This window comes from Cucurbita pepo, chromosome LG01 (genome assembly GCF_002806865.2).
Source record: "Cucurbita pepo subsp. pepo cultivar mu-cu-16 chromosome LG01, ASM280686v2, whole genome shotgun sequence".
NCBI lineage: Eukaryota > Viridiplantae > Streptophyta > Magnoliopsida > Cucurbitales > Cucurbitaceae > Cucurbita > Cucurbita pepo.
In genome coordinates, this window is record NC_036638.1 from 2,878,268 (window position 1) to 2,904,169 (window position 25,902).

The following is a 25,902-nucleotide window of genomic DNA, read 5'->3' on the forward strand; positions in this document are numbered from 1 at the left end:
GAGAATAAATAATTATGAAATTAAATAAAAATAATAGAAAATAGAATTTAAAAAAATGTATTAACTTTTGTTTCCCTATTGATGACATCTATATATTGTTTTTGGGATAAAGATAGCAACAAAAAGACAAAAGAAAAGGTTTAGTTTGAGAAATTTGGGAATCTTTTCCAATGCTTCTCATTTCTCTTTACTGAGGTCGAGTTATGTTTAAATTGATCGTATTATTATTAATTCATCTTAATAATTAGTTGATTATGTTCAAATGAATCGTATTATTGTTAATTAATCAGCTATGATTCAACGAACATTTTATTGTTAAGTGGCTCGTACTTATTGATCTCGTGTTTTGGGAGTAATTATGAAACATGTTGAAATTGAGTCCGGTTCAATTATATTAATAAATAATAAAATCAACTTTTCATTAACAAATTTTAATTCCACAAAATAAGAAAAAAAAACTAAAATAATGATCATATAATTCTTTAAAGCAATTTTCCATTATAATAAATTTGAGGGGGGAAAGCCAAGAGATCAAAACCTAAAATAACAAATACTTTTTTCTAGGAAAATACAAATTACTACCTCCACACTATTTTTACACAGTTCTAATTTTTTTTTTTTTTTTTTTTAACCTTGTGAGGGGTGAAATGGTCAAAATCCAATTCCAGCCGCGCCGATGCCGAACGTAGCCGGGCGATGCGGCTCAAGATTGAGGTCTTTGCAAAAGCCAGTGTCTGGCGCTAGCTTAGCTGACGACCTCATCGGCTCCGACTTGCACCTTGTCAGAACGAACGGCTCGTACCCTCCTCCCTTTGCCCTCTCTAGCTTCTGTTCTATCATCGCTGCCGCCGCTGCCGCTGCTGGAAATGAACACGACCACCTTCCCGGCTGTATCGCCACCTGCGTCTGCGTGTTTTTCTCCGCCGTCTTTATCTCTCGCTTCTTTGGTGGCGGCGGCGGAGCCGCCTTCTTCTCCCTCGTTGGAACGCATCTTATGAAGTCTGTGCTGCACACCCATGTCTCCTTTGATACCTCCATTGATAGCTTTGGCTCGTACATCATTAACAGCAAGCAATCTGGAAGAACGGAGGCTTCTGGTTTCGTTTGTGTTTGCGTTTCTCTCTCCAGCTCCGGCGGAGGAGTTTCTCGCTCCTTTGACTGGTCCTCCTCCTCCTCTAGACCCATTTCGTCGTCGTTTTGGATGTGGGGTCCGATTCCTTCATCCATCGCTGTCGCCGCCGTCCCTTTTAGTTCTTCTTCGGTTGACCTACCTCTGTTTTCTTCTTCTTCTTCTTCTTCCCAATTCCCATCAACTGCAGTTTCCACTGATAATGGTCGCGACGTCGGATTTTCGCCATTTTCACTTTTTTCTTCTTCTTCAAGATCTTTCATCTGTTCTTCGTGTTCTTCGTGTTCTTCTGTTTCGAAGTCTTGTTCGTTTCCATGGAATGGCTTGAATTCGTCTCCTTCCGCCGATTCCAGCTTCTCAGCATCTTGAACCATTTCAGGTTCGCATTGGGTTGAAATCGGAATCGAAAATGCCATTGTTTCTTCTACTAACTTCTGTTGTTGATTATCTTGATCGATTCTGTGTTCTTGTTCTTGTTCATGTTCTTGTTCTTTGTCTTCCTCTGCTTCTTCTTCTTGATCCTGATGATTAATAACAGTAATGTCTAATTTCTGCACATCGATTTCGTTTTCTGTGGCCATTTCTATGGATTCTTCGCCATTATCTTCTTCTTCTTCTTCCTCCTCCTGTAAAACCACATTAGCTTCTTCTTCTTCTTCTTCTTCGGCATCAGATACAGATTCTTCAATCATTTCTTCCTCGTTTTTAAGCTTCGAATTTAGCTCTACTTTTGTTTCTTCTTCTTCTTCTTCTTCTTCCTTGATTAAAGTTACAGTCAAAGGCATGAGTACAGGCAGTGGCGTACCTTTTTTGGCTTCGTTTTGATTACTGTTCTCTTCATCGTTTTCTTCCTCATCTTCTTCTTCCAGTTTTGGCACAGGAGATTCACAGAATCGTTTCGCCAGTTCCGCCATTTTCACCGGATCAGATCTGCACCTCATGAGCAACAAAGCATTCTTCGGCGGAATGCAAATGCTGATCCTCGATTCCTCTTCCTGCACAACTTCTTTCTCCTCTTTGAAATCTAATCCTTCGAAAACATGGCGTCTCTGGCTTCCGTTTTCCTTCTCCGTTCGAGATTCTTCGTCTCCGACCACTAGTTCGATCTCCCGTCCTCTTCCGTCGTTATCCTGCACCGCTACCAACCACCGCGCAAACACCGTCCCACAAGAACTCTCGCTCTCCGACGACCTCTCCGTCGTCTTCGATTCCTTATTATTCTCCCTATTGCTCGAACACGACGAATGGCACGGCAAGAAGCAGTTGAGTTCAGCACCAAAAGCCCTAAGCGCCTCGCAAATCGTGAATGGCAAATGCACCCACCGCTGGTTCCGATGCGACAGGCACTCCTGCTGGAAACTGTTTCCGCCATTACTGTTCTGACGAAGAAGATGATTATGATGCGACGACTGATTCACGAAGTCATTACCATTCATCTGTGATTGAACTTGAACACTCTCTGATTTCCGAAAACTAGCCTCCGAATTACTCCTCCGCTTCAGCGATCTAGCCCTCATCTTCTTCCCCTGCTTCTTCGTCTTAACCCTAACCTGACCAATGCAGGTAACCTTGGGCGACGACGGCTCAGGATTCTCAAACGCACAACCTCTCTTCTTCCCGCCAGTCGGAAACATAGGCGAGGCCTGACCACCCTTGAGACTTCCGCTGGATTTAAGGCGGCGGCTAAGGGAAGTGGAGAGGGAAATCTGAGCAGGTTCACGAGGTCGGCCAGGGCTGAGAATGGACTTGGAAGAGATCTTCATGGAGGAAGAAGAAGAAGAAGAGAAACGAGAAGTAAAGCAGATGAAGAGCTCGCTGGAGGCGGAGGCGGTGGCAGTGGAACTCGTAGTGTTACGAAACTGGCGGTCAGAATCCATGAAAATGGAGATTCTCACCAGTGAAGAGCGGCCATGGCCATGGAGGAGCTCTGATTTTTTCTGGTTTTGAAACAGTATGATTGAATGGAGAAGAAGAAGATAGGTTTTGTTGTGTTCTTTTTTTTTTTTNTCTCTAATTTACTTCGAATATTTATTTTACAAAAAGAATCTTGAAAATTACTCTTTTATCACATGAAAATTACACGTGGCCAGATAATAGAGATATGGATTAAGAGAAAATTAATTAAATAAATAAATAAATAAAATGTGGCAATATCAATTTTCAGACGTGGGTGTCCCTTTCTTTCTCTTAGGCAAAACGACAAAGTGGCAGAGTAGTAAATATTTTAAAGTTTGTGGGTTCTATTTGGGAGTGGGATCACATGGGAGCTGAGAGCGAAAACAGAGAAGCACTTCTAAACCGCACGTGACGTCGTAGTGCACTGCATGAGAATGATGACTGAGGCTTACTACTTACCACGCGCGTATTGGAGCGCGTGATAATCATCACCCATGGTTTCATGGCTGTTTTTAAGGGAAAAAAGTGGAAATGTATTTAATTTATTACTTCTTTTTAGATTCTTTTTCCTTGTTTTTTTTATTATTTAAATGAAAAGAAAAATACAATTTTTATTCTTAAAAACTTTCACTATTATATTTTTTTTAAAGAAAATAGATTAAAAGGAAGATGATCGATATATCGGTGAGCTACAAATGAAGAGGAGCTGACCTGGATAAATAAGATTGCTCGGGAAAAAATATAAACAGGATCACTAGTAATCCCTCGATCAGGGGCTTTGTGGTCATTTTAATTCTTAATCGTCTTAATTTATTTTTCAAATTTATACCACAATTGAAAGGATTTTTTTTTTTTTTTTTTTAATAATTGAAACTATAACATTTAAAAAAATATATAAATATATATTATTTAGAATAAACAATACAAAAAACGGATTGGTTAGGAGTCACGCGCGGTGAAAGACAGTGGCGGGAAACTGAAAAGCATCATTGGCAAAAGGCAGAGTCCCACGCATTACATGGAGAAGCGCGCATAGCAGCGCGTGGGACAGAAAAACGATGGCCCTGAGCTCTGATTCGGTGTGCCCACTCACACCATTATTTATATTTTTTTTCCCTCTCTCTAAATAATATAAATTAATTACAACTCCCTCCATTTTTTAGACTACCAACGGTAACATTAACTTATTTAATTGATTTATTGAAACCCTAATTCAATCATTGAATTGTTTGACATGATTCTAAGATGTTCAAATAAATATTTATATTTTAAATTAAAATTAAAATCTTATTCCTTTTTTAACATATATATATATATTCCACCCTTTTTCTATTATATTTACCAATTTAAAAAAAAATTGTTTAGATTTTAAACAATTAAATTAGATTAACGGCGTATTAAAATTTTCATGATATGGTTAAAAAACATCGATAGTATATGATATCATAGAATAATTAATGAACATTATAGCAAAGAATACAATTAATGTGTTTGTTGACCTAAAGAGAACGGAAATGAAACCCATCCAAAATTTAAATAAAATGGTCAATTTTGAATTCTTTTGATTTGGTGTAAGCCCAATAAATGAAGTCTTGTGGCTTTGAGCTATCTAACATTCTTATTTTTAAGAACAAACCTGAAAACCCTTTTCCCGAACGAGTATCAAATTTTTTTTAATTCAACGATCGTAGAGATGAAAAGTCAAACCATCAAAGTTTGGGATGATAATTGATATTTTATCCACTCAAACAGTGAACTACGGGATTGAATGCCCTATTTTGTAGGTTAAAAGAGGGAGAGGGGAAGTTCCAACTCACATGGTCATATCACCACGTCAACATAAATTAATGATGGGCCAAGCTGGCCCAATTTCATTTTTTTTATTAAATATAAAAAGAATTTTAAATTGAAATAATAATTATGATAAAATAATAAGAGAGAAAAAGAATGGAGTTTTTGTTTTGACCAAACATTATACAACTTTCCAGAACAGAAGCTGACAAAACCACCATCAAAAGCAGTTAATAAAGCCAATAATTTGAGGCCAAAATGCAATTAAGGCTTTTTAAAAGACCCATTTTTTAAATTCAATTTAATTTATTATTATTATTAATTTGGACTAATATTCTAATAAATTACAAAATCAAGCAACATATATGCTTCTAATCATTAGTGTTTCAAGAGATTAACGCATTTTTAATAAAATTACAATAATTAAATGTTATTAAATTTCCAAAAATAGGATATTATAAGATAAAATATAATGTTTTGTATTCGTATTTATAATTTTTTAAAATAAAAATAAATAATTGAATTTTTATTCTTAAAGAATCTCGTTGTCTAGTTGTCTATTGTTTTTTTTTCATTATATGTCCACTATATGTTTTATTAAATTAATTAATATTTGTGTAACATGCATGTCACATTATTATTTAATTACTTAAAATCATAGTAAAAGTTAATGGATTTAATAAATTATATTATGAAGCAATAAATAGTTTATTTTCTATAAAAAAAAAGAATAAAAATATAATCTTATCTTTAAAAATAGAGTGAGATAAAGACATAAAGGAGACAAAGATTGAGACTTACAAAACATCCCACTTGTTTCTTGCTGTTGTAATCTCTCTACTTTATCAATCATCTCATAAATCTAAATAATAATGGCGAAAAATAATGTGTTGAGAATTATTAGTATTTAAAATTAGTTGTTTAATTTAAGTTAATTCGATAAAATACTCATTCTCATTCTAAATGTCGATAATGGTTCGATTTCTCTCTTCTAAAATAGGTTTCTAAAGGTCGATAATGGTTCGATCCCCCATCTCTAGAATAGGATTCTAAAGGTCAATAGTGGTTTGATCCTCCACCTTCACTATAGGATTCTAAACGTCAATAGTGGTTTGATCTCTCACCTTCGAAATAGGACTCTAAAGGTGGAAAATTGTTCGATCCTCCACCTCAAATAGGATTTTAAAGGTCGATAATGGTTTGATCCCCTACCTCCATAATAGGATTCTAAAGGCCAAAAATGGCTCGATCCTCCACCTCCAGAATAGGATTCTAAAGGTCAATAATGGTTCGATCTCCCATCTCCAGAATAGGATTCCGAAGGTCGAGAGTGGTTTGATCCTCCACCTTCACAATAGGATTCTAAACGTCCATAGTGGTTTGATCTCTCACCTCCAAAATAGAACTCTAAAGGTGGAAAATTGTTCAATCCTTCACCTCAAATAGGATTTTAAAGGTCGATAATGGTTCAATCCCCCACCTCCATAATAGGATTCTAAAGGCCAAAAATGGCTCAATACTCCACCTCCAGAATAGGATTCTAAAGGTCAATAATGGTTCGATCTCCCACATCCATAATAGGATTTTAAAGGTCTACAGTGGTTAGTTCCCCCACCTCCGGAATAAGATTCTAAAAGTCGATAATGGTTTGAATCATCGCCTCCACGTGTTAAGTTAACAAAATATAAAAGCTAGTTGAGGTTGGGTTTTTTTCTTTTCTTTTTGAGGCTTGGGTTGTTTGGATTTTGAAAGTGATATTTAACCATTAAAATTGATGGGTCTTAATGAGCGAGCACAACAAAACATGGAAGGATCAGAATGGACCATGATAGGACCAAAGATATCATCTTGGTCCCTGCTTGGTCCCTGCTCTATCCTTCAATCATGGGATCTTGACACAAATTCAGAGAACTCCAAACAGATGATTCAATTCCATGGTTAAGTATCCTAGCTTAATATAATAAGTGAGCCAAAAATCAAGCATACCTGAACTATATCAATCGAGCTCGTATGCGTCGCCCCCTGGTCTCGTTAAACCCTCAGAATCTGCACTCATCTATGTCCATCAATACTCTAAAACAAAAGAAACAACACAAAATCGATCGATACATTTGTTTTATATTCTAATACTCTGATTCGCCTTGAAGCAATGAATGGCACTGTTTAAGATAATTTAGGAGAGGTGAAAAAATGTGCATAAACAGACAAATGAAGTTCCCAAAAGAGGTGAATAAAGTGGCATCATGTGCAGATGTAGTAACAGTAAAAGACTTTCTAGTCAAAGGGACTGAACTAGACAAGACCCTACTGGTAGTTTTGTTTCTTATTAGCCATGGCCACTTTCATTAGCTAGTTAATATTTTTAGAGAGAAGGTGTTACCGTCCAAGACCACCACTAGTAAATATTGTCTGCTTTAGCCCGTTACGTATCGTCATTAGTCTCACGGTTTTAAAACACAGTTTCCACATCCATCCTTATAAGAAACTTCGTTCCTCTCTCCAACTAATGTGGGACCTCACAATCCACCCCCTTGGGGCCAGCGTCCTCACTGGTACACAACTTGGTGTCTGGCTCTGATACCATTTGTGACAGCCCAAGACCACTGCTAGTAGATATTGTCTGCTTTTGTCCGTTACGTATCGTCGTCAACCTCACGATTTTAAAATACCTCTACCAGGGATTCCACACCCTTATAAGAAATGGTCCCCTCTCTAACCAACGTAGGATCTCATAGAATCACAAAAGAACGTACTGTTGTTGATCAGAACAAGAAAATCACGTTTTTTATTATTTCACGTTTTGAATCAAGTGCCTATACGAAAGGTAGGCTGCATCACTTGGTAGCAAAGCAAAGCAAAGTTCTTGACTATGGCTAATTGAGTGCCAACCAACAAAGGTAGAAAAGCCTTAATGACAAAGATAGCAAAAACAAACCTCGTGATACCATGCTTGATATCAATCAGTGAATAATAAGCCTTTATAGGGGCTACCAGAAAGGTTCACCTCTACACAAGAAAAAACTGAGAAAATCCACCTAACTTTGATCTCAATCCACGAAACTTGATTCCCAGAAAGAAGAACATGACCAAAATCTTTACCATCCATCCATTGTAAAGAAAGAATCTGACTATTTTGTGGGATGAAAACATTCAAGCAAAGTTCTAAGGAAAGTGAGGAACACTGTCATCACTACTTCAACTTGGTTTATCCCATAACTTCATACAATCACTGGTTAGCTATGCTAGCTCCAAAAACAACTTATAACTATGCTAGCTCGGTTTATAACTCAGTTTGAACATCTAACTCAGTTTATAACTATGCTAGCTCCAAAAACAACTTTCAAGTTAACAAGGAATACGTCCCTAAGAAGATTCGTAACATTTCAAGTCTCGAGAGTTACATTTGAACTTATCAAACAAATTTGCCCAAATAAAAGTTGAAGAAGGAATTAGGATAGCTAGAACTTCCAGTATAATTGCTCAAGCCCACCGCTACTAGATATTATCCTTTCAGACTTCCTCTCAAGGTTTCTTAAAACGCGTATGTTACAGGAAGGTTACCACATCCTTATAAAGAATGTTTCGTTCACCTCCCCAACTGATGTGAGATCTCACAGTTCACCCCCCTTCGGGGTCTAATGTCCTCGTTGGCACTTGTTCTGCTCTTCAATCGATGTGGGATCTCACAATCCACCCACCTTGGGACTCAGCGTCCTCGCTAGCACTCGTTCTTTTCTCCAATCGATGTGGGATCTCATATTCAGCCACACGAAAATTTTCAGGATGCAAAGAAGCAAGAGAACAAAAAGAACAGTANCCTCAAGTCATATCAAAGCCAGATCGCCTACTTCGCTATAAATTACCAAGAACAGTGAAATTAAGAAACAAACACTCATTTACAGCGCTACTAATTTAAGATTATAAGACAGAAAGACGCAAAAAAAGAGTAAGGAAAAGAAATTTCACTCGGAATTCAAGGGAGTTAATGGAAACAGCACGAGCGCGGAGAAGAAGCTCAACACATCGGGCCGCAGCTGGAGCACCTGCCCGGACCACCGAAGCGGGGAAGAACCGCGGCTGTGCAAGTGGTAGCGATGCTTCTAAACCCAGCAGTGACGGAGAAATGGGCTTTTATGAGAGTTTGCCGCCAAAACGAACTGAAATTTTTTCGTTTTTTTTTTTCTTTTTTTTTTTTATTTTATGTTAAATTCCAAATTTATTTTTCAAAAATATTAGTCTCTTAATTTTATATATTATAATTATTTGTGCAATGAAACCAAATGAACACATTCGAAATTTCTAATATATAATTAGACATTTTTGCTTTTTTTTTATTTTTTTATTTTTTATTTAAATTAAGGTAATAATAAATGTCGTATTTTATATATTAAATTACACGTAGATTATCGAAATATATTTTGTTAATGATTTTAATCTCTAATTTCAATAATTCTCATCAAATTTGAAAGAAAAAAAATATATATTTTAACGTTTGAATTTTGCATTTATTCTAAGAAAAAAATATTTAAAAATATTTTCATCAACCCAACAAATAAAAATTAACACAATTAATGTGTAAAAATTAGAATACATATGTGACATCATCCAACTCAATTTAGGTTAAAATTATTATCATCATTATAAAAAAAATAAAACTTTTGAATTTTTCTTTTTAAAGTTCAGAGATATTTTGCTCAACTGATTAAGCATCACCGATGATATGGCTAATAAGATATTACCGACCCATACGATATAAGTATCATCCATAAGAGGGTTCGAGTCGAGTCCGAAAGGACTTTTCTCAAACAGAACAGAAAGAACGTATATCTAAAGGTTCCTGTAATGCATTAAGTTGACTGCCCTTCAGCCAAAGGTACACAAACAAGTCCAGTTTTTCACATGGCATTTAACGATTCGAAGAGAACCCTTTGTCGAGTGCATCGATATCGTTAGTAACATTTGGTAATCAGCAAAGCTCTATGGGAAAACTAAGCAGTAAGATATATGATCAGTGTAGAGCCATGGTTTGGTTTGGTTTGGTTTGGCTTGGCTAAGCAGAGAAGAAAAAAGTAAAACAAGAGAGATGATGCCTCTGACCTGTTCGATACTACGATCGAGGTGTGGCTCCTGCATGTTTCATCGGTCGAGAACGTTCAGCATTCACAGCAAGTGGATGGGTAGCTATCACTTTGAAACATGGGGCAAAAACAGACTTCACTGTGTATTTACTCATCCTAAAAAAACGAGTCGGGCAAAATTTTAAATTGATAGGTTCGGTTAAGATTAGACTGATGGAAGGAAGTTTTTCCATAATCAACTAACTTCCCCATTCAGACACATTGTCTGCTGACATACCAGACACAGAGCTGGTCATGATACCGCTCGAGAAGCAGAGCTACCTGCGTGATTACCAGCGTTGAATACGCCTGGGGCGCTGTTAGTTATTGTATTCCTTGCTTCCTGAGTACTAGTTTGGGCATGGACATTTATATTTGCATTTGCATTTGGTATAACGATGGTTGCATCCTTGTTGAGTAGCTTTTGGGTTGCCTCGAAACTTATCGTCTGACCACTGAGCAGTACAGAATCCATGCCAGATCGTGAGGGCTCCATCGATGCTGCTTCGTTTACAGCATGAAGCTGTAGCAACCTGTGGTCGGTCTCAGGCCGACGACAAATCTTTCTCAACTGAACAATTTCCTAACATTCATTTAGAGCAAGCCAAGTCAATTATAGAATCCTAAACAGCATTTGTTGAGTGCATGATTAAGTTAGACGTTTATGAACATATCACAATTCATGCAGTATTGCGTTCATGAACAAGATACGCACCTCAGATTGATCGTGATCATAACGGACCAAAAACCTGCAGCGACAACCTCGTACATCATGTCGTCTTCTTTGTGTATCAAGCACATGGGCATCAAAGTAAAGTGCCTGCTCTTTACCCTCCTGAAATTATGTCCAATATCGAAAGATCTAGTAAACGAGATTATCCTGAATCGATAGCAAGAAGGTGATGGAAAGGCCTCGCTTCAAGGGAAAATAAAAGTTTTTACCTGAAAGCATAAGATGAGGTCGCCTGGAAGAACTGCCACACATTCTGAAGATTCACAAGGTAGCGAACGAGGTCTAATGTTCCTTCTGACATTAACCCACTCATCCTCATCTGATCCAAAACCAGCAAATCTAACTAGTACTTCCTGGCAAACAACAATTTTTAGGCAATGCAGGGACTCAGATGAACGCAAACAAAACGAAGCATGTGATATCTTTACAAATCATAAGCATAGCCCAATGGTTAAGGCATCTACTCGTTCCTTTGAAGTTCAAGGATCAAACCCCTACTACCCCAACATTTGTTCTACCGGAAAAAACGAATCGGAGATGAACTTTTGAGTTACAATCAACTACATATCTTGGAGCATTTTAGAGAAACACAAAAATATTGGCCAAATAATGTGTGAGATTCCACATTTGTTGGGGAAGAGAACGAAGTCATCTTTATAAGGGTGTGGAAACCTCTCCCTAGCAGACGCGTTTTAAAAACCTTGAGGGAAAGCCCAAAAAGGACCATATCCGCTAGCGGTGGGCTTGGGCGGTTACACAAGGTGTTGTTGGTTAACATTCAATATGATGTTGCAAACTCAGAGGTAGTGAGGAGAAAAGGATTGGGTGGAGAAAAATCCAGGGCAATATTAACTCTCACAAGTCAAAATATTTCGAGAACTCATAAAATACTTAGAAACTCATAGGATTGAGAATGTGATCCAAAAGATCTTGAACCCACAAACACAGTACAAGACAGTAGAGACCACAAACTGTAATGTTTTTCTATAAATGGAGAGAGCGGCCGTACAAGAACTATTTGGCTTAATACTTCCGTGTTCGGTTTTCATAAAGCAAAATAATTCGAGCATGAATAACTGATCAGAAAATAGGTTGAAGAATAACGTGCGTGCAAGGGAATGAGTGCAGAATTACCGGGTCACCACTTTCCACAGATCTATGGGATAAAAAGGTAGCAACGTCATACCTGAAACATATCATGAACAGTTAAAAGAATCAATCATCTACGCCTGTCGTGAAGAAGTTTATCATCCTAAAGCAGAAGACAAGCTATACTAACCATGCACCATCCCTCCCAGATTTAGCTTCAAATTCCGACAGTGGATTTTCTGAAGCACGCTTTAGGGGTCCTGGAATTTGGTACAGAAATTGAATGAAAAATTAAAAGAAGTTGATACCAACATGTTTAAATATGAATCATCTTTAAAAAGCAAATCTAGAATCACATGCTATCCAAACTAATGTATCTGTGGTTCACATCTTTCCACACCATGTCATTTTAAAGATTATGGTTCTTCACAGGCCATAAACATGGTCAGCCCATGATTTACAGAAAAACAATTTATCATCGATTTCTCATACTTTTTATAACATATTTGGAGATTTAAGTTAACTACAACAATATAATGGAATAAGGTATATCAAGACTAAGATCTCACATTGGTTGGAAATGGGAACGAAGCATTCCTTATAAGGGTATAGAAACATCATCCTAGTAGATACATTTTAAAACCGTGAAGTTAACGGCGATACGTAACGAGCCAAGAACAATATCTACTAGTGGTGGGCTTGGGCAACAAATGATATTAGACACAGACACCAGGCGGTGTGCCAACAAAGACGCCGAGCCACCAAGGGGAGTAGATTGTGAGATCTCACCTTGGTTGGAGAGGGGAACAAACCATTCCTTATAAGAGGGTTGAAATCTCTCCCTAGTAGATGTATTTAAAACCATGAGGCTAACGATGATACATAATGGGTCAAAGCGGACACTACCTACTAGCGGTAGATTTGAGATGTTACAAATGGTATCAGAGCTAGACACCGGACGGTGTGCTAGTGAGGATGCTGAGCCCCTAGGGGTAGGGGTGGATTGTGAGATCCCACATTGGTTGGAGAGGGAAATGAAACATTCCTTATAAGGGTATGGAAACCTCCCTAGTAGACGCGCTTTAAAACCGTGAGGCTGACAACAATACATAACAGGCCAAAACAGATAATATCTACTAGCAATGGGCTTGGGTTGTTACACCATACAAACTTTTTGCTCGAATACCATAAACAATACGTTCCAATTGAAAAAACAATACTTGTGCGATAAACCCTGGCATTATAAAAAACATCTAACTTCTTTTTGTACAGAGTAGGATCTTTTGAACGTAGGAAACTTGCAAGCAGCCACTTTGCAATTGGTTTTTTCATAGAAATCTCATAAGAACAGTACTTAAAATGAAGATTAAAGGCCATAAAAGCTCCCATGCTTCCAGATATACCTCCTCACCTGACTAGCGACGAAAAGAGGAAAAGTTTTGAAATGATGATGTTAGCCCAGACAGAGGCGTTTAGCAGATGCCATTCTACTACTACGATAGATTTCGTAACAATAAGCTAATAACAAACATATGATAAGAGAAAAAAAAAGGATAAGAAAATGAAAATATTTAAACATTGATAAAACATAGCGATTTTTTTAATACCTACTAGTGTGGGAGCAGGAACAACTATGGTTTGAGGCACATTTCTCGGGGGTGTTGACTCGACTTGGACAATTGGAGAGCCAGCCAACTTTCCGGGAACCTTTGTTGTCTTTGCTCTGATAGCATATCGCCTATTCTGGAACCAATTCCAAACCTACAAAATAACAACAATAATTAGTAAATCACCATTACCTATCATATAAACGTCAAGTACGGCCACCATACTTGCTTCATTTGCACAGCAATCTTCCCTTTCCGTTCGACCGATTCACTACAAACAACATAAACAAATTATTCTCTACACCAAAAGAGCAATTCAAATCATATAAAAGTCACAGTAAGCAATGTAGAATGTCCACCTGAACTTCCCAGCAAGAGAAACCAGAACTTCCCGAGACGGCATGGTATTATTGTGTCCTTGCAGTATAGCCTCCATCTCCGCAACCTTAATCAAAATAAGAACCGAACGTTACAGCACCAGCAGCTTCGAGGAAGCGTACCCTATCTGAGTACTAAGTCAAGAAAGAACTATAGTAATAGCCTTAGAGCAAGCAATAAAAACTTCATTTGATTAAAGTCATTATCAATTCCTTGTAGAATAAACAGCATCCAGCAGCAAAACTAATGAACTTCTAGCAGATTGAATTAGATCTATACAAATTTTGTCAAAACTCAAGCTCGAAAAGGACACTCTTCTTCCAAATTATCGCTATCCAACAAGCCCCACAAGCCCCCTTTCAACAGTTCTTATTTACATGCAGCTACCTAAACTAACCACAGCATCAACTCTATGCAGTAATTAGGAAACAGACATCAAAATTCAAAAGGGGAAAAGCACAATTACCAGTAGAACAAGAAATGGAATGGAAAATAATCAAAAAAGAAAGCAGAAGAACAGTCAATCAGTTCAGAAGAACACGATTAGAACCCTCCATGAAACGAACAAAACAACCACAAGAATCAACAAACAATCAAGCCAATAAACACAGAAATTGAGCTAAGAAAAATTTCCAGCACCAAAATCAACATGCATCACAAACGCATCATTCAGATAAAGAAAACGAACAAAAGCGGAGGAAGTAGAAGAAGAAGAAGCGGAGAAAAACCTCGGGAGCAGTGAAACGGAAGGCAGGGCCTCCATTGCTGGGAGGCCGACCCATAAGCTAAGCTTCCCTGTGTGGTTTCACTGATTTCGCCGTCACTATCAAAGAATCAAAGAGAGAAACTGAGAAAAAAGTACCAAGAAAAAATTCAGAATTGAAGATCCCGTCTTCAGAAATTCGTTATTTCGGGAAAACTTTGAGCGACTATATAAATAAATGTGCATCGATACATATATATATACACATATATGATGATGATGATAGAGAGAGAAATTGAAGCTTTAAGCCCAAAATTCATGGTTTTGGGGGGCAAAACAAAATGCCCAGGTGATTCCGTACCAAATATCAAAATTGTGTACCTCAAAAAAGAACTAAAACCCAAATCTCTGCATATTCTTATTTAGGTTTTAGCATTTAGATTGGTTCTTCAATTTTCGAACTCTCACCCTCATCGATCCATTTTAAATTCTATATTTTCAATTATTGTTTTTATTTTTTGGGTCTTTGACTTTGCAAAAATAAAAAATTCACGATTGATATGTCGTTGTTGTTCGTCGGCTTCGACTATGAATTTCATTGGATTTTCTTGTCGTAAAAGAGTTCTCCGATTTTTTTCTTTTCATTGTGAGGACATATAACTGTAATAACGGCTTGATATTTTGGAACATTCGTGTTTTTATTACGTTAACGTCTGTCGTTTTAGGTATTTGGAGATTTGTCTGTGAACGTTTTACCCTGGATTAGATTTCATCCGTTTAACTGAAGACTACACTTGGAAAGTCGGCGATTTGTCTTCATTGTCGAAATAGTATTAGATATCATTTAAGAACATAATAATAATAATAATAATATTGTTACCGTCAGCAATTTGTCTTCATTGTCGAAATAGTTTTAGACATCATTTAAGAACATAATAATAATAATATATTATTATCGTTACCGTCCATGATTTGTGTTCATCATGGAACTAATAGTAATAATAATAATATTAATTTTAGATATAGTTTAAGAAAATAATAATAATAATAATAATAATAATATTATGGATAATTGTTTTTTTTAATTGATTTTATAAAAACGTTTATAAAGATAATTTAAAAAAAGGGGGGGAATTAACAAAATTTGGAAAGGAAAACGTATGGGATGAAAAGGGGAACATGCGAAGGGTGTGAGTGCAATTTTCAGTTACAAAGTGGGAGGTGCTGAAAATTAGAGAAAATCGGTGGGCGCCGTGAGTAGTTTTTTTCTTCACGGGTTTACTAAATACGCACACCACTAGTTTTTTTTTTTTTTTTTTTTTTTTTTTTTTTTTTTTTTTTTTTTTTTTTTTTTTTNTTTTTTCATGACCGTATTTATACCAAACATTTTATAAATTATTTTGAATCTTCATAACATTATTAAGAAAAGATTAACCATAAAGTTAAATAATAATAATAATAATCAATATGAGGATTGCCCATATCTTTTGCTTTGTAAAAACATCACTAATTAATTAATTTTTTGAGAGAAAAAAACATTCTTATTTCTTATTTCTATTTTCGTCTTTTAAAATTTTAAATTCTTCCATAGTCCGAAGATTAAAATTTACAAGGATCGAGTATTTACATGATATGTTCATATATATATATATATATATATGTATATAATATATATGTGTATAAATGTATGTATATGTGACATAATAACACCGCTCCTATTTGCATGGTAAAAAAAACATAGAAATAAAGAAGAGGTAAAATAGTCTTCCTCACAATATCCTATGACTAGTAATGCAATACAAGTCATCCGGGAAGGTAGAAAAAGATATGGGCAATGAAAAAATGGGTCAGATTCTACCGGATCAAACCTATGAGACTTAAAGCGATGATGGAAGGAAATTAAAAATAATAATAATAAGTAAATAAAATTGACGTAGAAGAGCCTAAATTCCAAACGACGCAATGTATATGTACGCATGTAAATGTATGTATGTGGGGGGTAGAGAAGGGTTGGAAACCGAAAATATAATCTCATTTCCAAGCCCCACTTAGCTAGTGGGAGAGAAATCTCTCCTCCCGGTTAACAATACCACGGTAAACTACCACGTAAAAGAAACTTCAAAGGTCTTAGTTTCGAACAATTTACAGCACCTTCATCTCATCGCCTTTGATTAAAAATGTCTAAATAACTTTCAGTGTAGAAGAATTAAAAATGTCTAAAGAACTTTCAAAGAGTCTATGCTGAAAGCACAACCATTGACACAAAGCAAAATAAAATAGAACACACTTCAACATTTCATTAACAAAATGAGGTTTCAGAATCCACTTTCCATCTGGACATAGAAAATTCGCAGTAACATTTACTTTTTGTGTCCACAAGACTCGTGACTCAAAATAAGGAAAGAAAGTTACAGGTGCTTAAATTTCAAGATTTAAGTCCACATGCAAGACATCACAACATATTACTGTACATACACGCTTGTCTATTACAACATACTACTGTACATACACGCTACGAGAGTAGGAGTGTTGTCATACCTACCAATAAGACCCCCTCCTCTTAATTTAGATTCATCAAAGGAACTTCGAACTAGCCAGCTTCTTTTCATACAGAAACGCCCCAATTGATCCCCCCCTACGCACCATCGTCTTCAGGATTGTTGACCCGCTCACATTCATCGATCCATTCGCTATATCTGATCAAAAGAACATCATGTCAACCGAAGCACTATAGAACATTAATATTGACAAAAACCAACGGCATTTAGTTTTTACTTACATGTCTATTGGCTCGCTTAAGGCTGCAAAATAAAAGAGAAGAAATATTAGTGCAGCTTAATTATCCCAAGACAGACTAATGACAACAATCTGTAAGCCCCGTATTAGACATGGGTTAAACTAAATCATAGATAATGACCTAGACTTAGATGCATTGCATTCATTAGGGGGTAAATGGTCCGGGTTGGGTTGAGGGCTTTTTTTGACTCAACCCAGAAGTTCAGGTTGGTTGGATAACCCAACCCAACCCAAAAATTTTTACAACCCAATTCCTATTATTGGTTGGGTTGCTGTTAACCTTTTTTTAAAAGAAAAATTAAATTTTATTTATTTATCTACCATTGATATTGATAATTTGATAGAATCTTAGATAAAAGATATTAAAAATTCACAAACAACACAAATCAATCCATAATCATTAAAAAAAAAAATCCATCAACAACTAAATACCAACACTTCTTTGGAATTGATTACTCTAGAAATAAGGAAAATATAAGATACATGAAATTAAAAAATAATAAAAATCATTAATTTAAATAAACTCTACGCAACAAAAATAAAAATAATGTATTTAAAAATAGTATAAAGGAAATGAAGAGAAAAATTAAAAAAAAAATCAAAATCATTAATTTAAACAAACTTTCCACAACAAAAATAAAAATAATGTATTTAAAAAACAATCAAAATCAATAATTTAAACAAACTTCCCACAACAAAAATAAAAATAATGTATTTAAAAATAGTATAAAGTAGATGAAGAAAAATTTAAAATATATAAAAGAAATCAAATAAAAAATATAAAGAAAACCCTACCCAACAAAAATAAAAATGATGTATTTAAAAATAGTATAAAGCAATGAAGAGAAATTTAAAATATATAAAAGAAATTAAATAAAAAAATATAAAAAAACTCTACCCAACAAAAATAAAAATAATGTATTTAAAAATAGTATAAAGTAGATGAAGAGAGAAATTAAAAAACAATAAAAACCATTAATTTAAAGGAACTTTCCACAACAAAAAATATAAATAATGTATTTAAAAATAGTATAAAGTAAATGAAGAGAAATTTAAAATATATAAAAGAAATTAAATAAAAATTATTAAAAAAAAAATAGAGTAATAAAAAATATAAAAAATAAATAAATTTGACCAAAGTCGAACCTGCGGGCGTAGAGTAATCACGCCAGAATTACCACAATACCAAACCCGTGAATATGCTTGATTTCTTAGTGTATGTATTATATAAGTTTTGTTTGGTTCGGGTCCACCCAAGATTTTTGTCCTATGAACCCGAAACCGAAACCGATTCAGGTTCAGGAAAAATAACCCAACCCTTATCATTCGGGTTGGGTTGGTCTGGGTTATTGGGTTGCCGGGTTGGATGAACACCCCTAGCATTTATAAACTTCCCTACAACAGGAACGAAAATATAGTCGTGAATGGAAGGGACAACTGCAAAAGAAATCTTCCATAATCCATCTATTTTGTGACAGATATAAAATGGGGTTCGCTAGAATACTCCCATGGGCCGAGTTCAGACCAAACTCAAACTACTCAAGTAAAACATAAAGAATCCTAAAATGTTCATTCGCATCATAATATAAAGCATAAATTGAAACAAACAAAACAGATGGGAAAGGCAAGAACACTCGTAGAATTAGAGGCTTGAAGAGAATACCTGTAATGGATGTGCTAAAGCCTTCTTGGCAAATTCCACAGGAGGCTTCCCCAATCAAGTTCTTCATATCACTAAAACCACACAAACACCCTCATCACAATACAAAACAAATGAGGCACATAAACAGAGAGACTAATCCATGAGACAAGCTAATGATAAAACATATCATAACCAGCTTTTTCATTGTGCCTCTAGATACTAAAAATGAACCAAATGCAAACATACATGCGACACTCCACACTGGTGCCATGATTGCAGAAGGGGCAGCTAAAAACAGTATCAAGCTTGTCCATTCTCTTCTTAGGTGGGGGCTTCGCTCTCGACTTCCTTTTCCCCATTTCTTATTGAGGCTGTCCACATCCATAAACAACATCACTACTAATCAGTCTTCAAAACGAGGATACAATGAAACTTAAAAGGTTATAAACACTAAATCTTCGAACATATCAATCATTCAATAAGCCACTAATTCTCGTACATCAGAACTCAAGTTCACCGTCCATCCTTATAATCCCAAAACATTCGTGTTCAACTCATGAACGACCAAAATAAAACCAGTATAAAAGATGCAAGTTCCATTACTCAAAAAAATAAGTTCATCGACTACGGAAAGAATCAAAAGCAAACAATAACTAAAAGCTCAGGAAAATCCCATTCTTGTCACAGATAGAATAGAACCCTAGGTGGCAGGAAGTAAGAACAGAGAACATAATCAGCAAATTGAAAGCATAGTGAAAACCCTAGAACTATGAACCCTAAGAGAAGAGAGACCAAAGTCGTCGTACCTGATTGTTGATCGAATTGGGATGGATTATCTTTCGGTGTTGTAGTCGTCTCGCGGGTCAAATTGAAGAATAAGGATTGAAATTGAAGAAACCTTTTATTTATAGATTAAAAGTTCTTGCGTTATTTTACGAAAATACCCCCAACTAAATTCTACAACTACCGAAAAAATTAATAATGCCATATATGCCGCCAGCCATGCAGGCTAGTACGTGTATCCATCCCTAGGATGGAGTATGGAGGACAGTTTTGTACTTTCACACAGGAGGAATTTTAAAAAAATTATTAATACCATTAAAAAAATATTAACTTCAAAACAAAAATTTTATAAAAAACTTTAAAAAAAATGTCATTACCATTAGTACATAAACGAAATTATTTTTAATTTTTTTTTTATAAAATTTTAAAATTATGGGTAAATAAATATTTACTAAATTTTTTTAAATATAATTTGAATTTTTTTAAAAAATAGTGTGTCCAAAATTAATAGTAAATTTATTTTTTAAAATTTAAAAATATTTTTTATTGAAGTGTATGGCGACAGCAAAAAAGATCGTAATAAATCTCGGCTCTTCCGTTCCCTTTCGTGCTTCAATTTATCATCCTGATTTTGATTTTTAACGGCGCCTGCTAGCTACTTCTTAGCTTGATTATTCTTCTGAATTTGAGCTTTAGGGTTCTTTCCCATCGGTAATTTAATGAATTTTGTTGATCTTCAATGTTTGATTGGGCCCTGGCCCCTTTTTGGGTGCGATTGTGGTGATGAAACTCAGTTTTTTGTTCGATTTTTTTTCAGGCTTCACTGATATTTGTCCTGCTCCTTCATCGGCTGTAATCGTCTTTGATGTATTGACGCGTTTGATCGCTCAATTTGATAATGACTTCAAGGTATCTGATTTTGGTTTCAGAGTCCTTTTCTTTATCTCTGTTTAGATTTTCTTGCGAATTGGTTTTTTCTTGTTGGATTGGTGTGAGCCGTTGAGGATTAGTGGAGAAATTCGTGAATATTTTCGATCTAGATTTTAAGAATGGACTGGTTTTTATTTGAGTCTCACTTAAGGTGTATCTGCTATGATGCTTTGAATCTTTTGTGGTTTTGATTGCTTAGAAATTCTCGTATGTGGTGGTTTATATTCTCTTGGATGATAGAATTTTGGAATGAATGACAATATGCAACATTTTCTTTATGAAAAGGCAGGTTAATAGAAGAGAAATCTCAGATTTACTGAACAAAATACCTGGACCCTAGTAAAGTTCTGCCTTAGATTTCTTGTTTTGGATCATGATCCTTATTGATCGCAGTGAATCCGGCCTCATATCCATAGTTAGCGGCGCATTCATCATAGTTAGAAACTCCAGCTCCATATCAAGGTCATGGTCGATATCGCCACTATCATCAATAAGAAAACCCTTAGGGTTGTTATCCGGGAACTTGTTCAGAAATACTGTAATGAAAGGAAGATAGGAGTTTGTCGCTAGGTATTTGACCAAATAGGATCGTGCTTATAGGATCATAGAATACATGGCTGTACAGGGAACGTCTATGCTATTATATTCTCTGCAGGATTTTGAATTGTTGTCTAAGTTAATGCTTATGCTTAGTTGGTTAGCTTAGAATTTAAAATCAAAGATTAACTCTGGTGTTTCTTAAGTAGCTGGTGGCTACTCGGTATCAGTAGATGTGGGTACCCATACGTCAACATCGGATGAGTACATCTTTCGATTATGGCTTCTTAATCCGATGTCTAATTCAGGCTCTGAGGGGTGTTTAGTAAGAGGAGATGTTTATTTCTTCAAATGGTTTCTGTTTCAAATAAACATAGACAACTGATAGGAATGGTATTAGGTTGGTTATGGATGTTATTATAGTGTTTGGGGTGTATTAGTTATTAGCTCGAGGAGTTTGTTAGTAGGAGTCGATTTGGGCGAAGAGAAAGCTCGACAATTGCTTTGATAGTTTTGGCTGAGTATGTATACTCAAGAGAGGGGAGGGTCCAAACTCCAAGTACCTCAAATACTTGGATTATATTGTAGCTCTTCTATCTATTTGATTTCAATATTGTTCTAGTCGACTGGGTTCTATGAACATCAAAGCTACCTACTCCTTGCCAGTTTTTAGTTTTCTCTCTACCATCTTTATGAGATCCCACATCGGTTGAGGAGGAGAACGAAGCATTCTTTATAAGAGTGTGGAAACTTCTCCCTATCAGATGCGTTTTAAAAACCTTGAGGGGAAGTCCGAAAGAGAAAGCCCAAAGAGAGACAATATCTGCTAGCGGTGGGCTTGGGCCGTTACAAATGGTATGAGAGCCAGACACCAGATGATGTGCCAGCGAGCAGGTAGAGCCCCGAAGAGGGGTGGACATGAGGCGGTGTGCTAGCAAGGATGCTAGGCCCCGAAAGGGGGTGGATTGGGGGCCCCACATCGATTGGAGAAGGGCGTGATTGCCAGCAAGGGCGCTGGGCACCGTATGGGGGTGGATTGTGAGATCCCACATCGGTTGGGGAGGAGAACGAAACATTCTTTATGAGAGTGTGGAAACCTCTTCCTAGCAGACGCGTTTTGAGGAGAAACTCGAAAGGGAAAGCCCAAAAAGAACAATATATGCTAGCGGTGGGCTTGAGCCGTTATAATCTTGTTCTCTACTTTTTCCACTGATAAGAAAGTTAGTACATTCATTATCTTCTTAATTTGTTCTTAGTTAGTACATCGTCTTCTTAATTTGTCCACGTTATTTTCATCTGTCTAAATCGCTGTCCGTAAGTTCATTTTCGTTTTGTTTTCTGGTTCGCCGGACTTTCTTTATTTTATAAAATTTTCTTTTCGGTTTAGCCTTTATATTTGATCTCTACATTCCCATTACAAATGATACAAGTATTTGCCCAGTTATATCTGTCGATTTCTACTGATTTTGGTACATTTTCCATCGTACATTGAAACATAGTTCGTCTTCTGAATTCTTCCTCGGTTTCTATTTTGTCTGGTTTCTTTCCTTACAATGGCTAGCAGTTGGAGAAGAACGGTTGGGAATGTCAGGTCCTTCATCGGCAACTCCATGGGCGGTCTCAGAGGCGGTACCAATCTTGCTTCCTGGGTAGTCGCTGGAACACTTGCCTACTTCCTCTGGGTCAAGCCCTCCCAGGACCTCAAACGCGAACAGCAAGAAAGAGCTGCTCTTGCAGCCACGGATCCTTATCGATACATCGAGAAGAGGAAACCTATTCCTGATCCCCAGGAGACTGGTTTGATATATGGCAACAAGAATAAACCTAAAATATCAGAGGAGTAATCATCTATGGAGAGTGAAAACTTTGGAGATATGTAACGGATTGCCCTTTATACACGGAAGGGGGTCGGTAATGTCGTTAGAAGCTAGAGCCTGGAACGACATGATTCTCTTATAACACTATGGATGTGAAGATTAAAAGGTGATAGATAGGGAATGTGTGTAGTTCAGTAAAGAGTTGTAGCCAAATCATTTGAATGAAATGTTTTAGTGTAATAACCTTGAGCTGAAAGTTGCAAAAGTTCTGTACTTTGTGTTTTGCTCTGATTATCTCAATGGGATTATCTGCCTGCCTGCTTGTATATTTCTAGTGGAGGTGGAGGCCTCAACTTTCATGTGGCACTTAAAGCAATAAACTAGTTATCAAGTCTTCTAAACAAGTGCATGCATATCGAAAATCTAAATCTAATTAGATACCAAATTGAAATTGAACACCACTCAAGCTCACTCTGTATTGTCATTTTTGGACTTTTCTTCTAGACTTCCTTTCAAGGTTTTGAAACTTGTTCATGGGAGAGGCTTTTACACCCTTACCAAGAATGTTTCATTCTCCTTTTCCAACTAATGTGGGATTTCACAATCCACCTCCCTTATCAGGGTCTTTGTTGGCACAGTGTCTGACTCCAAGCTTGGGATCTCATAATTTACCCTTTTGGGGATCAGGGTCTTTGTTGGCACAGTGTCTGGCTCTGATACTATTTGTTGTTGGCACAGTGTCTGGCTCTGATACTATTTGTAACAGTCCAAGCTCATGATCTCATAATTTACCCTTTTGGAGATCATGGTGATCTCATAATTTACCCTTTTGGAGATCATGGTGATCTCATAATTTACCCTTTTGGAGATCATGGTGATCTCATAATTTACCCTTTTGGAGATCATGGTGATCTCATAATTTACCCTTTTGGAGATCATGGTGATCTCATAATTTACCCTTTTGGAGATCATGGTGATCTCATAATTTACCCTTTTGGAGATCATGGTGATCTCATAATTTACCCTTTTGGAGATCATGGTGATCTCATAATTTACCCTTTTGGAGATCATGGTGATCTCATAATTTACCCTTTTGGAGATCATGGTGATCTCATAATTTACCCTTTTGGAGATCATGGTCTTTGCTGGCACAGTGTCTGACTCTGATACTATTTGTAACAATCCAAGCTCGGGATCTCATAATTTATCCTTTTGGGGGCTAGTGTCCTCGCTGGCACACCACATGTGTCTAACTCATAGGGACGAGATTATCCAAATCTCTTCCCAATCTTTATAAAAAATGATGCCTTGTTTTAGTGTAACGTTTGGGGCAAAAACTTTGACAAGAATCTGTGGGCAATTTCCTCCCCCCAAGAAAATATTGTGGGCTATCCTCCCACCTATCTCTCTCTCTCTCTCTCTATTTAAAAAGAGAGAGAAAATTTATGGAAAACAAACTTGGTTGATATTATTGTTCTTTACAATTCTCATGAAACGTGTTATTCATGTAATTCTAATGTTAATTAATGCATGGCTTAAAAGGTAATGGCTGATTAACCTACCTTATAAAGGTAATGTATTTATTTAATGTTATTAATCTTTAAACTATTTTTTTTATTAATTTTTAATCTTTTAACGCAGGTTCAAATCTTCATACTTATCTAATTCAGTGGAATCTTTTTTTACGGTAAAATTTGACCAAATAATATCTTTTTCACAATTTCTTTTAAAAAGAGGCACGGTATATAATATAACAGTTATATTTAAACAATAATAAATAATTTTTTATATATATATATATATATGAAACCTCCCAACAAAGGCAATGCCAGCTCATTACCTATCAATGGAGGTATCACCTTCCGTCTTCCCTCTCTCCAAGCAAAGGTGTTGAAGATTCCTTTGTTTATTATATACACATACGTACGTGTGTATGTATACGTATATATATATGTATATATGTATTTGTTCATAATATTTTTAAAAGTTTTAATCATATTTAATTGTATTTATCTTTCAATTAACGTCATTAAACAAAATTATAGCATGTTAAAGAATTTGTGGTTATGGTCATTTACGATTTAATGACCCTAAACCCTAAATTTATTCACGATTTAATGAATAAGGTATCAGTTACTTGTCAATTGTCTTTGTCTACCCTCGTACTTGTTAAAATAAAAAATTATCAACAATAAAAATTTGAAATCCAAATCTCGTGAATAATCCAATCATCAACTTACAAATTATTCATATCGTAAGGAGTTTGACCGGTTGACTGAAATATTAGTCAAATGGTCAAAAGGGGATGACTATTGAGTTGAATGTCAAAGCAAGACAAAACAATTGTTGGGTTAAAAATTGTTTAATAAATTTCATTTTAAATTTATTTTTCATTGTTTTTAATTTTAAAAACTAGTTGTAGTTTTTTAAATAAAAATAATAATATATTTATTTGTATTTTTTATGCAGCAATTAGAGATATATTTAAATCAAAATTTGATTAAAAAAATGATCAAATAATTAACTTAAAAATCACTAAATAAAACATATAAAAATTGTAAATTATAAACTTACCTAATTTAATTATTGTAATAATCGAATTCTTATATTTTTAATTTTATAAAAATTTAATCTCTATCACAAAACTTCATAAAAAATAAATTAAATTACCGTCAATTTTAATTCTTATATTTTGAATAAATTAAAAAATATTATTTAGTCATTTTCATTTGTTTTATCAAATCACTTGCTCATTTATGATTATTAAATAATATGTAGTTATAAATTGACTTATATAGTTATATTTTATATTTCAAGCTCAAATATTATAATTATTATCATCAAAGCCATTTATTTTCATTTGACAAATAATTAAATTATAATTATTTTAGAAACAAAATCAAATTACATTCTAAGGATTAATATCACATTTATTCATTTTAGAATACTTTTAT

At 35.5% G+C, this 25,902-nt stretch overlaps 3 protein-coding genes across 6 annotated transcripts; all 3 read right to left on the bottom strand.

The window, feature by feature from the left end:
* Window positions 1-539: 539 nt before the first annotated feature.
* Window positions 540-3,122, bottom strand: LOC111797130 (glutamic acid-rich protein-like). Its single transcript, XM_023680038.1, has one exon. It carries the CDS (start codon window positions 3,004-3,006, stop codon window positions 652-654), a length of 2,355 nt encoding a protein of 784 aa, XP_023535806.1. The 5' UTR covers window positions 3,007-3,122; the 3' UTR covers window positions 540-651.
* Window positions 3,123-9,638: 6,516 nt separating this feature from the next.
* LOC111782000 (protein SAWADEE HOMEODOMAIN HOMOLOG 2-like) lies at window positions 9,639-14,912 on the bottom strand. Of its 4 annotated transcripts, none has more exons than XM_023662781.1 (10): window positions 14,825-14,912; window positions 14,469-14,563; window positions 13,722-13,807; window positions 13,588-13,633; window positions 13,363-13,516; window positions 11,946-12,015; window positions 11,801-11,852; window positions 10,876-11,019; window positions 10,649-10,768; window positions 9,639-10,516 (listed from the first exon to the last, which is right to left on the bottom strand). In XM_023662781.1, exons 2-10 carry the CDS (start codon window positions 14,520-14,522, stop codon window positions 10,187-10,189), a joined length of 1,056 nt encoding a protein of 351 aa, XP_023518549.1. In that variant the 5' UTR covers window positions 14,523-14,563; window positions 14,825-14,912; the 3' UTR covers window positions 9,639-10,186. The 4 variants fall into 4 exon arrangements, with proteins under 4 accessions (XP_023518549.1, XP_023518533.1, XP_023518541.1 ...); XM_023662765.1 differs by having other exon boundaries at window positions 14,805-14,835; XM_023662773.1 differs by lacking the exon at window positions 14,825-14,912 and adding an exon at window positions 14,710-14,798.
* A 1,803-nt stretch (window positions 14,913-16,715) lies between these two features.
* LOC111776480 (transcription elongation factor 1 homolog) lies at window positions 16,716-19,780 on the bottom strand. The gene is made up of 5 exons (XM_023655972.1): window positions 19,688-19,780; window positions 19,128-19,252; window positions 18,903-18,973; window positions 17,223-17,244; window positions 16,716-17,139 (listed from the first exon to the last, which is right to left on the bottom strand). Exons 2-5 carry the CDS (start codon window positions 19,238-19,240, stop codon window positions 17,079-17,081), a joined length of 267 nt encoding a protein of 88 aa, XP_023511740.1. The 5' UTR covers window positions 19,241-19,252; window positions 19,688-19,780; the 3' UTR covers window positions 16,716-17,078.
* Between the last annotated feature and the right edge of the window lie 6,122 nt (window positions 19,781-25,902).